General features: G+C 46.7%; 1 protein-coding gene across 1 annotated transcript in view; it reads right to left on the bottom strand.

Moving 5' to 3' along the window:
* HKDC1 (hexokinase domain containing 1) overlaps positions 1-14,163 on the bottom strand; it is a 69,102-nt gene extending 54,939 nt beyond the window's left edge. The window contains exons 1-4 of the mRNA XM_079900401.1: positions 14,050-14,163; positions 9,260-9,422; positions 3,078-3,226; positions 2,856-2,975 (exon numbers count right to left, since the gene is read on the bottom strand). Coding sequence (XP_079756527.1) covers positions 2,856-2,975; positions 3,078-3,226; positions 9,260-9,422; positions 14,050-14,112 — 495 coding nt within the window. The 5' untranslated portion in view covers positions 14,113-14,163. The remainder of the gene's footprint in view (positions 1-2,855; positions 2,976-3,077; positions 3,227-9,259; positions 9,423-14,049) is intronic.
* Positions 14,164-16,379: the final 2,216 nt, after the last annotated feature.

The raw sequence follows: 16,379 nt of genomic DNA on the forward strand, positions 1-16,379 counted from the left end.
GTGACCAGGTTTTTCCCTGCACCACAGCGCTACCTAGTGGTAGCTCTAAATTCTGCCCTCATGGGCTATGGTAACATCCCTGCCCCACCAGAGGAGTGAGAGACTGTAGAGTGGTGTCCCCCCAAAAAGGATGCTAGGGACAATGTGGGACCTGTTGGGGGGAGTATATATGGGGGAGTGGGGAATAAATGCATGTGATATATTGTTAAGTGAAAAAAGAGCTATACATACAACTACATATTTTTAAATTACACATACAGTATAACACCAGTATTTAATATAGATATGACTGGAAGGAAAACCCAACAATTCTAGTAGGGCGTATCTCTGAAGGCTGAGATTAGAAGAGATTTCTATTTTCTTCTTTAAACTTTTCAATTCCTACCCTCTTTCCTCTCTCTTCTTTTTCCTACCTTGAAAACGTATTACCATTTTATCATCAGAAACACACACACACACACACACAAAGAAATTTCTCTTTGGCTAAGACTTTTCTGTTCCCTCACTTAAACAAACAAAACAACAGCAACAACAAACTCACATCCTGCTTTAATTCCAATGCCCTGATCTTTAATCATTTTTTAGTTTTACAAAGAATCCCCCTTAGCCATACCTCCTCATAAGAAGTCTTCCCCTTCCCACCTCCTTCTGCACTTACATGGCTGATCAGACTCCACCTTCTCCAAAGCCCTTATTTTCATGTCACAAATCTACATCTGCAGCAGAATCATGGTAACAGCTATGCCCGCTCTCGGTTATTATTACTAACGCATTTCCTTGTGGCTGAAGCTTTTCTACTTTAGACTTCACTGAAAGGCAGCTTGGGAGGAAATTTTATAAAATGCAGGTAATTCAACTAGACTTTGAAGAGAAAAAGTTTTTCCCTTCTTCGATATAATCAAGCCACCCTTGCCTCATTTAAATGTCCTCTGAAAACCCTCATTGGGATACAACACAAAATGGGTCAAAATGCTTGCACCTGCTGGCATTTTAAACAACATTCTAGACCTGTGTCTTTTTGGAAAGTCAGTGTGGTCAGGGAGTTTGTGAGCTTGGGCTGAGCCATTCTTGGCTGTGTGGCCTTGGGTAAGTCTCTTAACCTCTCTGAACTTCATTTTCTCAAATATAAAGTGGAAATAATTATATCTCCCTCATACGATTGCTTTGGGATTTAAATGAGGTTATACACATAAAGCGTTCATCAGAGTGCAGGACACAGTGTCAAAATCTGAGATACAGTCTATCATCATCACCATCATCATCATCATCATCTTCCTTCTTCCTGAGGTCTCTGTTCCTAAGCTCAAATACGAGGTGTTTAACTTTGGTGAATTGAGGCCTGATTCCTGACTCCTCCCACTTCCCCTACTGACTCGGGGGAACTCTGCTCTTCCAGTCTGCAAACACAAGCGAAGCTCCACCTGGCCTCTTCTAACATTCCCTGAAACCTTCTTCACACTATTTTTTCTAATTCTTTCTCAAGAAAATAATTAAAAAGTAAACCTCAGCCCATCTCCCATATAGACAGATGATGGCAAATTCCCATTCAATGGAATCTAATAAATGATTGGTTGCACCTTTTAATTGTCAGATAGTTATCAAATAGCTATTAAATATAAGACATTGTGCTAGAGATCCTGGGGATGGAGAGGAAGAACAATATAAAATAGTGCCTGCCCTCCAGAAACATCTGTGGAATTGGAGGACAAGGTACAAAAGAAAGAAGAGACAAGTTGTATAGGGACAATTGTCAAAACCTTGCAGCTACCATTGATCCACCAGGCACAGTGCTCAGCGCATTACAGATGCTTCGTCTAAGTTTCACCTCAGCCCAGCAAGTAGATATTATCCTTGTTTTACAGATAAGAAAACAAGGGACCCAAGAAGTTAAGTAACTTGCCCAGGGGACGCAATTTGTTCTGAGCCAGGATTCAAAGCCAGGTCTGTGGAACGTGAAAACCCATTCCCTTTCCACTATCCCACTATCAATAAGCAGCTCAAGCCAACAATATCAAACACATCCCAAGTCAAGATGGTCCATGAATTGATTATGAGCTGGGTGTCATGACCAGTCTGTGCAGCAGGAGCTCACAGACCACCACCCCAGGCAGAAGTAGCCTGCGGGAGACCTGACTTGTGACAATAACCCCCTGGCCCCAGAAAGCTCATTGTCCTTTTATATGGCCCCTTGTTTATTGCCACAGATTCACATGAGATCAGCTTTGCCTTCTCCCTGTTTACAAATTGAAAATCTGAGGCACACAGAGCTGGATTACCGGAGACTCCAGCTGGCTAGTGGCACAGCTGAGACTATACATCCCAGGTGCTGGGTCTGTCCAGTAACACTGTCACTCCAGTGACCCCACCTCAGTCCTCCTCCTAAGCACTCACTACAGAGGGAGACTCCACAAGTCTTCCCCCTCTTATTCTAGTTAGCTGTGCCAATGCTTCTGAGAGTGGTCGCCAGACCAGCAGCATTCGTATCACCCGGTAACCTATTAGAAATACAAATCTAAGGCCCCACTGATTAAGAAACTCCTGCATGGGGCCCAGCGATCTGTGTTTAACAAACCCTCCAGGGATTCCGACGCAACCAAGGTCTGAGAACCACTGAGCTTGGTGGTGAAAACCATCTTGGTCCCTGTGCTGTGCCCCTAGGAAGTGTAAAATCAAGGCGGCCATGTTAACATATTCCCTGCCTCACAATTCCACCTCACTGTTTAAAAAAAAAGAAAAAACAAACAAGAAAACTCCTGCTGATCTCTCCTGTTCCCAGCCTGACCCCTGCACGTGCCATTCTCCAGCCCCAAACCCAAATCCTATCCAGCTCCTTCCCTCCCTTGCACCAGCCTTACCTCTTCTAATTTAGTCTGTTTGCAGGGAAAAGAAAAGGTTAGGCCAAGAGGTAATTTCTTCTGCATCAGCTCTTTGGTTTTCATGAAATCTGCCAGACAGTCAGCTACGTATTCAAACAGCTGCAGAGAAGAGAAAGCACAGGACACGGGGCTAAGGCACGGTCATCCAGGAACTTGATGCCAAGGCCTTCCCCCCACTTCACAGAGCCCCTGCCCTGCTACCTCTGTGCCATTCCCTCGGATAATTTCGTTGGGTGTTGGGTAGAACTGACTCTCCATCTGGACATTTCGTTTCCCCTCTTCGGAGACTTGCACCTTCAAGACTCGAAACTTAGATCCTCCAAGATCCAGGGAAAGAAACTCCCCGTTTTCTATTAAAAAACAAAGCCAAAAAAGTTATCATTTATTGAGGGTCTGCTAAATAGCAAGCTCTGTGTTCGAAGCTGGAACTGTAATAAATGTCAGGAAGTCTCACAACCACCCCACGAGCCAGGTATCATTATGCCCACACGCCAAGACTCCAGAAGTGTGGCCGCTGATTTGTGCCCTCCAAGGGGCAAAGCTGGGGTGCGACCCAAGTCTGCCTGCCTCTGCAGCCTCAGCCCTGCCCACTGGGCCATCCAGCAGGGAATAAACGCGTTCATCTGGAGAGGGCTAATGTGAACTCCCTTCACGCAGGTGGTGTTAGAAATGGGCCTTGACGGTGGAGCTTATTCTAGCCCGCCACAACCCCGGCAACAGGGAGGAGAGAGCTGATACTCCGGAAAACGGGCATACGGCAGAAAAGGCAGGGGGAGTGCAGGGAAGAGAAAGCAGCCCCAAACGAGCCTCAGTCTTATGGGCAGAGAGGAGACACTCCAGGAGGGAAAGGAGACAAGAACCAAATGCTGGTCCTTAAGGAGCAAGGCTGCTTAATATTTTGGGCCAGAGCCACTTCAAAAGGAAAAAATGTAACCTGACTGAGTCCAGTATAAGACAGATGCTATTAATAAAAAGGTGGAAATGACACATGTGTTGGGGTGAGGCAGCCCACCCTGATGACTTCAACTCAGATTCCAGCCAGAGTTCCTGCCTAGGACCCTGCCAGTATCTTCAGCATCAGCCACAGATATGGGATGGGAACTCATGTGTGCAAACCCTTGAACCAACAAGTCTTTGTATAGAATTATCTGTGCTGGAAAAGTGGCTGCATGTACCAGGCATGCTTCATGACATGTGGCCAAGGCACGTGTAAGTGAAACTCCATGACCATAAATCTGGTCACCCAAGTGGCCTTTCTTTGGTACCATGTGACCCTAAACACAGCTGCATGAATCTAAGGAACCAGCTGGCCATTCAGATTCACTCCTCGTGAAATGTGAAATAAAACATAGAGGGAAATTGCTAGTAGGTGGTAAAAACTGAAGTGGAAGCATCCCAAACATCAGAGGTAGGCTGGGTAGCCAAGGCGGCCACATGTATGTAGGCTGAAACTGTGGAGGAAAATTCCTAAGTTCCAGTTCCCTTGAAGCCTGAGTGCACCACGGTTCCTGCCCTCAGATTCCCACAAGGTCCTGTGTGTCTCCCTTTTGGGTTTATGTGTCCTTGTACTACAAGCCTCCTTTCCTGACCTGCCTTGACTGGGTTTCTCTGTTCCTAGCAATCAAGGAACTAGCGGCAAGTCCTCCCAATGGCGTGGAGCACCGCTCTTCAAACTTTAATGTGCATGTAAGTCGCCCAAGAATTTTGTTAACATGCAGACTATGATTCAGTGGAGGTGGGGCCTGAGATTTTACATTTCTGAACAAGCTGCTGCTGCAGGTCCGTGGAACAAGGTTTAGAGTCCTCATTTATAGACCCAGCCAGCTGGATATTTTGCTTTTGTGGAGATTTCTGGAAAGCAAGACTCTTTATCTCCCTAGATCAGCCCTGAAAGGAACCTGATGGAGCCATTTATTCAGGGAGGGACTCCAAGGACCTAATCCTGTGCAACTTTATTAGCACTCATCATGTACCAAGCAAGAGCTGCTTTCACAGGTGTTATCACAGGTGTTGCACAGGAAAGAGGGTCGATCACATGATCCATGTAGGTATGAACATTTACTGAGCACTGACTTTGTGACAAGTGACATGCCAGGTGCTAGGGATGCAAAGACGAAAGACTGTGGGCCCCCTGGGAAGCCCATCAGAAATACAGGCAAGTAAATAAACCACTTCCACACAGTAGGGCACGTGCTCTGATTGTGGGAAGCACAGGGAGCAGCGTCTACTAAATCAGAGCAGGAGTCACCACCCCAGAGGAAGTGATACAGAGCTGAGTGATGAAGAAAGAGAGCGAGTCAGCCAGCCAGACGGAGGAGAGCAGGGGTCCAGGGAGAGGAGGCCAGGAGCAAAGGAATGAGATTGCCTGGGGTGGGAAAGGTCTGCGCTTCTGAGCGGGAGGGACGTGTGACAGAAATGAGACTGGCGGGCAGTCTCGGGTTAAATTAGGAAGGATTTGGAAAAGCCACCCCACCTCCAAGAAATCTGGGATTTATCCAGGTGAGGGGGAGCCACAGAAAGACTTTAAGAAAGATTTTAACCAAGACCTGGTTGAGATTTTGGGGAAACGCCTCTGACACCAACCAGGATAGATTGGAGGATTTTTTTTTAAAAAAAAACATAATTATTATTATTTTTTTTTGAAGATGTTGGGGGTAGGAGTTTATTAATTTATTTATTTTATTTTTGCTGTGTTGGGTCTTCGTTTCTGTGCGAGGGCTTTCTCTAGTTGCGGCGAGCGGGGGCCACTCTTCATCGCGGTGCGCGGGCGCCTCACTATCGCGGCCTCTCTTGTTGCGGAGCACAGGCTCCAGACGCACAGGCTCAGTAGTTGTGGTTCACGGGCCTAGTTGCTCCGCGGCATGTGGGATCCTCCCAGACCAGAGCTCGAACCCGTGTCCCCTGCATTAGCAGGCAGATTCTCAACCACTGTGCCACCAGGGAAGCCCAGATTGGAGGATTTTAATAAAAACCACATGGTGTGATCCCTTCTGTAACTCTGACACAGAGAAAGGACTCATTGGACCCCAGGGAAAGGAGGACCTGCCTAGAAGAAGAGGGCAACAGCAGCAGGGGGGCCGTCAGGATCTTTACGGTGAGTATTAAGATCATTATGACTTCTCATCATGGGGCTGTAATGTACAGCTTGGTGACCATAGTTAATAATACTGTATTGCATATTGGAAAGTTGCTAAGAGCGATCTTAAAAGTTCTCATCACAGGAAAAATAAATTTGTAACCGTGTGTGTTGATGGATGTAACTCGACTTTCTGTTGCGATCTTTTCGTAATATATACAAATACTGATCAGTATGTTGTACACCTGAAACTAATGTTATATGTCAATTATGTCGCAATTTTAAAAAATAAAAAGAACACTAATTTAAAAAAAAAGAAATGATCTTTCAAGAAGGTGAGGTTTCCTTGAGAATCCACCAGCTGTAGATGATACTCCAGTGATCTTTCAGTGGCTCCAGGCAGCCGTGGACACCAGGGGTTTCCTTCTCCTAAGCCATTGCCAGGGCTTGTGCTCCTTCCCCACTCCCTAGCGCAGCATCTCCCAAAGGCGCAGGAGGACTGAACATGTATATTCCTGGAGATTCACCATCTCCAGGGGGAGAGGTCCAAGAAGCCATATGTTTAGGAATCGTCCCAGGTGAGTCTTATGTTCAGGCAAGTGCGGGACCCCTGTCCTAATGCAGACCCCTGGGCCCATCAGCTGACAACACTGGGGCTCCTGGGCTCAACTTGCAAGGCTCACCCTCCAGGAGGCCTAGGAGGCTGCCTGGAGACACAGGCCAAGAAGAGAGGCAGCTGGGGTGGGGCCTGAAGAACCACTGTCACCTTCAAATCACAAGATGGGCACTTCCTGTCCCCCTTCCCTTGTGACTGGTAGAAGAGAAGGCACAAACAATAACCATGCTTTTAAGGCACTCGTAAGAACAGTCAACTACTGCTCCCTGACTGACAGGCTGCGAGGTAACTAAGGCTCAATCAGGTTACCCCCTCTCAGGGAGGTTCAGATGAAAGAGGGGAAACTAGAGAGTAGGCAAACTCAAAAGGATTTCTCTGGAAATTGAATACATTTCTGAAATGGAGGCCCCAAGAGATTAGGATGTAATTATGAAATCATACCACCAGCTCCCAGGAGCTCTGTAGGACTTGGGACATTTTGAATAGTTGAGAGCATTCCTTCCACATGACCTCATCTGATCCTAACGACCCTACAAGTTGGTGGGACAAACTGGCCACGTCCCTTTTACTAATGAGGACAGGAGTACAGTGGTTCTGGGACTTAACAAGGTCGCCTGGCTCCACAGGGACTCGGGGCCCAGGGACCTCACTGCAGCAGGATCACTGGTGAGATTTATTGTGTGATGAGAGGCTCTAAGGAGACAGTGAAGAAAGGAGGTGGTGTCTCCTGGCCTGAGGAGGACGCAATTTCTAAAACTTGGTCAGTTTCACTTCCAAACCTTCCTGAAGCAGCCAGGGTCAGGAAGGCACACCTGGCCAGTAGCCTCACACCATCAAAGGCCACTTTCTCTTGCTTCTGGGGACACACCTCTACAAGAGGAACCAAATCACCAAAAGCCAGGAGGACTCTGACCTGGGGCTCCCTCCCTCACACACCTCATGATTCAGGTACTTCCTCGGAATGCCCCAGATGATCTATCAAGGACAGAGTCCCCGCAGCATTCTCAAAGAGCAGTGTCAGAACTCAGCAGAGATTTCAAAGCAGGACTGTCTCTCTCCACAGCCTGTGTTCCTCCATGGTGGTACACTGCCCACCACACAACCGCCACCAGCAAGGGAACGGGTCTTTCCCATCACAGTTCCCAGTTCTCAAACGGCAGAGCCAAGCTACTTGGGGCCAGGCATTGGCCCAGAGGGGCCCAAAGCCCGCTAATCCGATCAAAGGTCCCTGCTCCATCAAGAACCCCAAAGCCCCTGGTGGAGCTTGGTTGCAGAACTGGGGCCCTGACACTGAGGAAGCCCCATGGTCCTCACTGCGCTCATCTGACCTGAGGATAAGAGTTACACCATGGGGTTCTTACAGGGATTGTACGAGACAGTGAGACCCTAGCACTGCATGACCATAATAGGTGCCTGGTAGATACCAGTTCCTTTCTCTCCTATGGCTTTACCCAGAGGCTGAGAGTGAAGGAGTTTGATGGGGCCTCACAGATTCCCTCTAGAGGTCTCTAGGCTCTGGTAAGCAAAATAATGGCTCCCCCAAGATGTTTACATTGTAATCCCCAGATCCTATGGCTATGTTAGGTTATGTAACAAGGGGGAATTAAGGTTGCAGATAGAATCAGAATTGCTCATGAGTTGACCTTGAGGTTGGGAGATTATGCTGGATTATCTGAGTGGGCCTAATGTAATTACAGGGTTTTTAAATGTGGAAGAGGGAGGCCGAAGGGTCAGAGTCAGAGATTTGAAAATGCTATACTGGGGCTTGAAGATGGAAAGGGGCACGAGTCAAGGAACGCAGGTGGCCTCTAGAAGCTGGAAAAGGCAAGCAAACAGCTTCTTCCCCAGAGCCTCCAGAAGGAACGCAGCTCTGCCAACACCTAGATTGTAGCCCAGGGAGACCCACTGCAAACTTCTGACCTCCAGAGCTGTAAGAAAATTAATTTGCGTTGTTTAAAGCTGCTAAGTTTGTGCTAACTTATTACAGCAGCAGTAGAAAGCACATTTTACAGATAGAAAAATTGAGGCTAAACATTTTGCCAAAGGTCACTGAGATATGACAGAGCTGGGCCTAGAACCTAGGTTTCTTCAATTATTATTTAATATTTTTGCCACTACGTCATACTATCTTCCACCACTTCCTCTCTATAGCCTAGAATCTAGATACCTAGGAGTGAAATGCCATTTACTATGCATTCTACAAATATTTCAGGCCTAGTATGCATCAAGCACTACGCAGCGCTCAGAGCGCTGTGGTGAAGAAGACACAGACCCTGCCCTCAGGGAGTGATGGTCCCGTGGGGAGACTCTCATACACAGCAGGCTGACAGGCGCTCTGATAAGAGCCTAATCCAGCATGGGGATGCTTCCCAGATGGAGGCAGTAACCTCTACACTGAGATGGAAAAGCCAAACTGGTGTTCGTAAGGGGAAGAGTGTTGGGATTCTCCAACAGGAGAGGGAACAGAGTGTGTAGGGCTAAGGCAGGCAGGGAAGAAACAAGGTGCATTTGAACTTTGGCTCAAAACTTTTGGTACTGAGCATGACTGAAGCATAGAGAGTCAGTGGGGTGGGGGGATGTGGAGAGAGGGCTGGAGAGGTAAGCCAGGGAACAGAAGCAAACTTCAGTTACCCATCAGCCAAGAGGGAACCAGGGGGATCAGGGTCCCTGGCAGCCCCCAGCTCCACTCACCTGAGCCATCTGGAATGGCCCTGACAAAGGTGGGCAGCATCTTCACCGACGCTGTGGGGTTGGTGTCCTTCCCCAGGCCCTTCTGCATTTCAGCCTGGAACCGAGCCATGATGTCCAAAAGGGTCTCATCGGAGAGCCGCATGTGATACAGGAACCTGTCCACCTGGAACAGAGAGCAGAGTAATCAGGGTTGGCTGCTGGGGACACCTGTCCACCATTCAAGGCTGTAAATTCCCACTCCAGGCATGAAGCTGCCTTCCTGACTCGGGACAGCTTCTCGATGTGGATTCCCAAAGGCCCCTGGCCTGACCCCTCATCAAGCTGGGGAGTTAGAACAGAATGGAATGGAAAGCCAGGGAGGTGGGGACTTATTCCTCTGAAAAACAAGCTCTGAGGAAAAAATGATTCCCCCATTTCTCTGATGGGACAATGGAGGGGCAAAAATGAAGAAGGATTCAATTTCTAATTCCCGGTTCAAGGCCCTCACCGTTGTCCTACTGCCTCTCTTCTGGAAAAGACTAGCTATAGCTTGAACCTCAAATTCCTAAACATGGAACCTTTCTTTTGTGCAATGGTAACAATATACATTCACACGTTTCCCCTTGTTTATGGGCCGCTAGGAAGAGCAGAGCTAAATTCAGTTTCCAAGTGCAACCTCTAAAGTCCAGTGCTTTAAACTTCCATTTTGTTTTTAACTGAGGTTGTTTTAACTAAGATGAAGTTTAATTTTTAAAGCCAGATCAGATTGCTATTGGAAATGAGAGCCTGTCACTCAAGTAACCAGAAAACTGGGACAAAGGACCACTACCCCCGTGGAGGGAAGATATAAAAATTACTATTGCTGTGCACAGTCCATTTGAAGGCAGTAAGTCACATCATATTACCTTCCTCCCCGTGCTAACGCCAATCACTTGGTGGTGGCAGCCTAGATTCCCAGGGCTCGCTGGGATGGAGTACCAGGAGGAGGGACAGCGGCACAGGTGCCCTGTATTGCCACCCTGCTTTATCTACTGAACAGCCTCTCTATTCATCCAGGTCACAAGGAGGCTTCATCTTGGCACATTCCTGCAGGAACTTCTCTCCCACACTTTTATCTAAGGCTAAGAACATTTGTTGCAGTATACAAAGTGCTTTCATGTATGTCACCTCATGTAACCTCCAAGACATCCATTGGAGGCAGTCAGGTAAGGCCAAATTATTGCTCCTAACTGAGAGATGGGGAGACTCCAAGGCTCAGAGCCATTAAGCAGCATTAGGAGAGCCACAGGTAAGTGGCAGCCCTAGGACTCTAATGCAGTCTCCATATTCCTCGCTCCATGGCCTGGTTTTGCTTCACAGCTTTGTGCAGGACCCACAAGCCCCACAGACAAGTTATACCGAAGTCCAGGGGTCACATGACCTTTATCATAAGACAGGTACGCAGTCATCAGCCAGCCCTAGAGGGCAGGCATCCCAGTTCAGTCCAGGACCAGTATGGAGTCCTAAGCCAGTGAAGTGGTCCATGGCTCCAGGGGCTTGGGGGCCCAGCGAGAGGCCAGAAAACCATCAGAGAGCCACTAACAAGAGGACAATTGGGCTTTCAGCATATTTGAGAAGATAGGATGGAATCAGGTCATGCTTCATTAAGGGCTTTCTGTTCACCCCGAGTCTGTTTATGACTAATTGGTTGGCACAGCAACACACAAGGAGAAAACCGACAGAAGGGACATGACCCAAGTAATTGGGGTTTGGGGAAGGGTGAGATGTACTACACGGAACCTAAACTTGCTTCTTTATCACCCCAAGGCCCTTCAGACAGTGCCCCTGAACGGACTGCTCATTTCTGCTCAGCCCCAGAGTATAAAGACCTCCTCCAGGTAACCCCATAGCATCATCCTTTGTATGTAAGTAGTGGTTTTGAGGCCCTTTGGGGTAGTTTGCCAGCTGAAGTTTAACAGTCATTCAGGACTTTGGGTTACTACTCCTGCTCTTTCAGTAAGTTAAAGTTATGACAGACAAATGTCAACTTAGCGTCAGTTTCTTGTTTATTCTTTGTATCTTCCACAGCACCTGGTACAGTAGTTAGAAGGGAAGAATGAAACACATGCTGGGACAAAAAGGCTGTATTTTAAATCCAAACAGGTGATTTGAGGCCTGTATAAGCAGGGCCACACGTTGCAGGCACCAAGGGAGGGTACTTGAGTTCAGAAAACCAAGCCCACTCTTGGAGTGACTCACAAACCATGTGACACCAGATATCTTCTAAACAAAAGAGCCAACAAGCATCACATGTAACATACGAAGAGCAAATTCAAAACTGCAGGCTCAGAGCTGCTGAATTACAGGATGTGGGAGCCCAAAGGGACTTTACAGATCACTTAGTCCAAAGATCCTGTATTATGAATCCAGAGTCATAAAATGGTTCAACTCTTGAACCCAGTGATGTCACTTCTGGGAATCTATCCTTAGGAAACAATCCCAAATATGGAGAACATTAAATACACACCAATGTTTATCATAGCAATATTTTATTTGTTAAAAAAATGTTCATGAAAGTGGCTGAATGTCCAACAAGACGGAAAAGGTTAAATTATGGCATATCCAACTTGACTGAATTTTAGGAAGATAATTATGGAGAAATGTACTTGAGTGGCTACGTTTTAACAGTAAGTGAACTATACAGATCCACAGTGGTAAACACAATATAACTATAAAAACATCCACTGTGAAAAAAGACAACAAGGGCTTCCACGTGGCAAACGTGACAGTGTCTGTGAGAAGGGTGGGATTAAAGGTAACATTTCCACTTTTCGTAATGTTGACTTACTAAACTGTAAAAAGTACACAGGGAAAAACCTAACCAGTTCTTCTCTTATGAATGAACAATCTGCAGGTCAGTGACCAGACCCAGTCCAATGTTATCAATAGGTCAAATAATGTCACTACATCGAATTGGAAAAGATCTCCTCTCCTCTCCCCTCCCCCCTTTCCTTCCCCTCTCCCCTTCCTTTCTTTTTCTTTCTCTCTCTTCCTTCTTTCCTTCTTTTCTCTTTCTCTTCCTTCTTTCCTTCCTTCCTTCTTTCTTCCCCTTCCTTCCTGTTTTGTTTTGGTTTAGTTTTAATGTTGGTATAAGGAAATTTTTAAAAATCGTTCCAGGGTCTGAATAGTAACCCTCGGAGGCAAGTAGCACCCAGCATCTTGACAACTCTAGAAGCAGGAAGCACAGAAACTATGGAGGGGACTGGCTACCTGACCGGGACAGAGAAAGAGCCCGTGCCTTTTGACCAGGTGTGTTGTCACCACGAGGAGAAGCGAATGAGTTGGTGTTCTCAGAACCTATGACTCAATGCAGCAACTCATAAACTGGCCACCCTTGCTACCCCAGACACCTGCTGGCTCACTCATCAAGGTGGCTGGAAAGTGCTCCTGACTATCCCTGCTCAGCTCACGCTTAGCTATCTTGCCTTCCCCTGGGAGAGAGAAAGGGGTCAACCCCAGGCCTTGACAAACGCTGACCCTCCTCCCAGAAGGACCTGGAACAGATCAGTGGAGGCTGCAATCCCACCTCCTGGGCCTGCACCTGGGCTGGTGGACAAACATGTCTAGCCTGATTCTTGGGTGTAACTAAAGGTTAACCACCACAAAGGGGCCCAAGGAAACGAAACTAATTTGTTAGAACTAGAGGTATAAAGGTCCAAAGACTCCCCTTCAGGGCTGGAGAGACACCATGCAGGTTACATCTTTACTAAGAGGTTGTAACAGAAAATGAATTCTTAAGCAGTACTGTAGGACTTTTCCACCTCCTTAAGAAGCTAGTAGAGAGCTCTCTGAATCTAATCAATAAATGAAAATTAAGATAACTGATTGATTTACAATATTTTAAGATTTGCTATAACCTGCAACCCAACTCCCTAATGAACAGAATGTAGTGGGAGGTTATCCCACCCAGCACAGGAGGGCTGTCAGGTGCCATGCTTTCTTTCTTTCAGTTTGAAAAGCCAGGAGGCATCATGACACAATGGAAAGAATGCTGAAGGAGGATTCAGAGGTTTGGGTTTAATCCTCACTCCACTTTAAATACCTGGGTAATCTTGGCTAAATCCACCTGCTGGGAGGACTTCTGTTATCTATAAATTGAGAGATGCTCGTGCCCAGAGCCCTGCCACTGGCAGCTGGTGTGGGTAGAGGGGCAGGCTGGGCTCATTCTAGGCTGCCAGGAGAGAATGCTGGTGGCTGGCCCCCATTTGAGCCTTGGCAACTTTTAACCAGCCGACCTTGGAATCAATTTTGTAGACAGGTTTCTTGTGCAAAGTGGCAAAATAATGCACATCATTAAGAGCACACCACTGGCCAACAGCACGTGCCAACAATATATATTTTGAATATTGTACGTAAAAACTCACACCCCTCTTGGTATCCGTATTTATATCCTTCCAAGCATGTGAAGAATCATATGAATTACTTTAATGAGTTCTCAAATTTTCTTTAAAAATGATTCTTCTTTGTAGCCTTTCCCCCAAACATTCCTCACATCAAACACAATTGTCTTCAAGCTTTCTAAAGACTTTCTCCTCATCCGCTTCCCGTCTGGTATCTGAAGTCCGAGTGAAATTGAAGGCTCAGGACAGTATGCAATGTGCAGCCCATGGGAGATTTACTTCCTCTTCCCCTTCTGTGAGTTTTTACTGCCTCTCTGCACCCTGTACCTTTTCTAATAAGCTCTCTTAAATCTCTTCACATGTAGGCACGGGATCAATTAACTCTGTCAGGGAAGACTGGACCAGATATCTCTCAGCTCTGTGAGTCCTTACCTTCTTGATCTGGTCCTCCTTCAGCTTGGTGAAGTAAAATGCCATCAAGTGTACCGCAAACATTCTCCCCAAGTTTGGTTTCTCCTGAGGTGAGCAGGTATTTCCGTGCAGCGTTCACTCCCTCGTCTCTGGAGCGCTGCCCACTTCCAGTCCAGGCTGGATCCCTCGGGGGAACTAGGTGCTACAGATTAAATACTTCCAGGCTGCTTAGTTCAACGATTAAACTTTGCCCCCTGTCTCTGGTCCCTCCCTCCAGCACACACTTGATTGTCTAATAGGAGGCTCAGGATGGTAGCTGAGGGTTGGTGGAGGGTAGGCAGGGGACAGGCTGCTTGACTCTTTGAGAATTGGGTCCCACAAAATCTCGTTGCTAAGCAACACTCTCAAGCTAATGTCCCACCAAGCCCACTCAGCCGAGGAAAATCTTCTGAGAAGTTGGGCGTTAAACAAAGCCAACTCTCAACCAGCTGAGCTGCTCTGCAAACGTCTAGTCTCAGGCTTTTCTCTTTAGTCCTTTTCTTCTCAGCACAGGAATATAACTCCTAACTCTCTGCTCCTCAAGGGCACTATCTTAATTAAGACTAAGTATTGCCCTGGTCAGAGAGGTTTCAAGAATGTTGGGGCAGGGCTTCCCTGGTGGCACAGTGGTTGAGAGTCCGCCTGCCGATGCAGGGGAGATGGGTTCGTGCCCCGGTCCGGGAAGATCCCACGTGCCGCAGAGCGGCTGGGCCCGTGAGCCATGGCCACTGAGCCTGTGCGTCCAGAGCCTGTGCTCCGCAACGGGAGAGACCACAACAGTGAGAGGCCCGCGTACCCCCCCCCCCAAAAGAAGAATGTTGGGGCAAATTCCTTAATTTGTGACCAATCAAATCTCTTAGCTTACAGCCATTGGTAATGGAAAAAAATCAATAAAGGTTTATCTATTCACAGTGGTAAGCCAGAAAACCTTGATATCCCAGCTAATGAACCAGAAAAAAATTATCCATGAGAAAGAATGAATTCACCCGTACTCACTGGGAAGCTGCTGCTGGAGAGAAAAACTGAAGTCACAGACGGGAAATGTCTCAGACCACCAGGATATTTGGTTCACTCACTTATCTCCCTCCATCATACTTGATGTGAGAAGGACCCAGAAAGGGGTCAATGTATGGGTACAACAGACTTTGCACTCTTCCTGCAGTCATTGGTCAGCTGATGAAATCAACAACAACAACGATGCTGTTAACAACAGCTGCTAACGTGGATGGAGCACTTAACTATTTCCATTTTATAAATGAGAAAATTGAGGCCCAGAAAGGTTAATTTGCTCAAAATCACAAAACCTGTAAATAGTACAGTGAGGAATGAAACCCAGGAGTTTCATTTCAGTGCCCAGCTCTTAAACAATACATAGTATTGCCTTTCTTCCTTTTCCATGCAATAGATACTCAGTTAATAGTTACTACTAGCAGCAGCATTCTGTGGGGTTATTGTCAAGAATTCCAACCACAGTTAACCCTTGAACGACACAGGTTTGAACTGCATGGGTCCACTTACATAAGGATTCTTTTCAATAGTAAATAATACAGTACTACATGATCCGGGGTTGGCTGAATCTGCCTGTAGATGTGGGATCACAGATACGGGGGAACCACTTGTACAGAGGGCCGGCTATTAATTATAAGTAAATTTTTGACTGTGTGGAAGGTCCAGCGTCCCTAACCTCTGAGTTGTTCAAGGGTCAATAGTACTTGGAAAACTAAACACAGAGATATCACTTCAATAGGATCTTCCCAGTGGGGGAAAATGAAGAAATTCCTGACCATAACATCCCAAATACTAATCAAATGCTTACTAAAATTAGCAACTGATCTGATGTTAATGAAGGTCAGCTGGGCACCCCAGTGTTTCTCTGCTCCTATAGGCACCTGCGCTACAATACAAATGGAAAAAAAAATGACTTTTCCTGGTCAACTTAGCGGCCTCGGCTTTGTTTGCTTTGCAACTGCATAATCTCATTTATCAAGACAATTGCCAGACAATTGCCTGGCGAGAACCTTCAACCGCAGCCTCTTCAGGAGCCACTGGTTCTCCAATCAGTGCTCTTTATCCATCCATCATGTGGATGAGCCACTGGAAGTCTAGCCTAAGCCCAGGGTGTTTGATTAAAACTACTCAGATGCTTTTCTCAGACTGATATAAAACCGTCTCCCAGAATGAGAAACACTATCCTTTTCAGTGTGTTTACCCCTCAGACTATGAACTCTTCTAGCTCCTTTACTTTGTCGTTTCTACAAACAAGCAAAGGCTAATCTTTAGTTGTTGACACTATTCAATTCCCCATGTGGAAC

The sequence above is a fragment of the Stenella coeruleoalba genome, assembly GCF_951394435.1.
Source record: "Stenella coeruleoalba genome assembly, chromosome: 16".
NCBI lineage: Eukaryota > Metazoa > Chordata > Mammalia > Artiodactyla > Delphinidae > Stenella > Stenella coeruleoalba.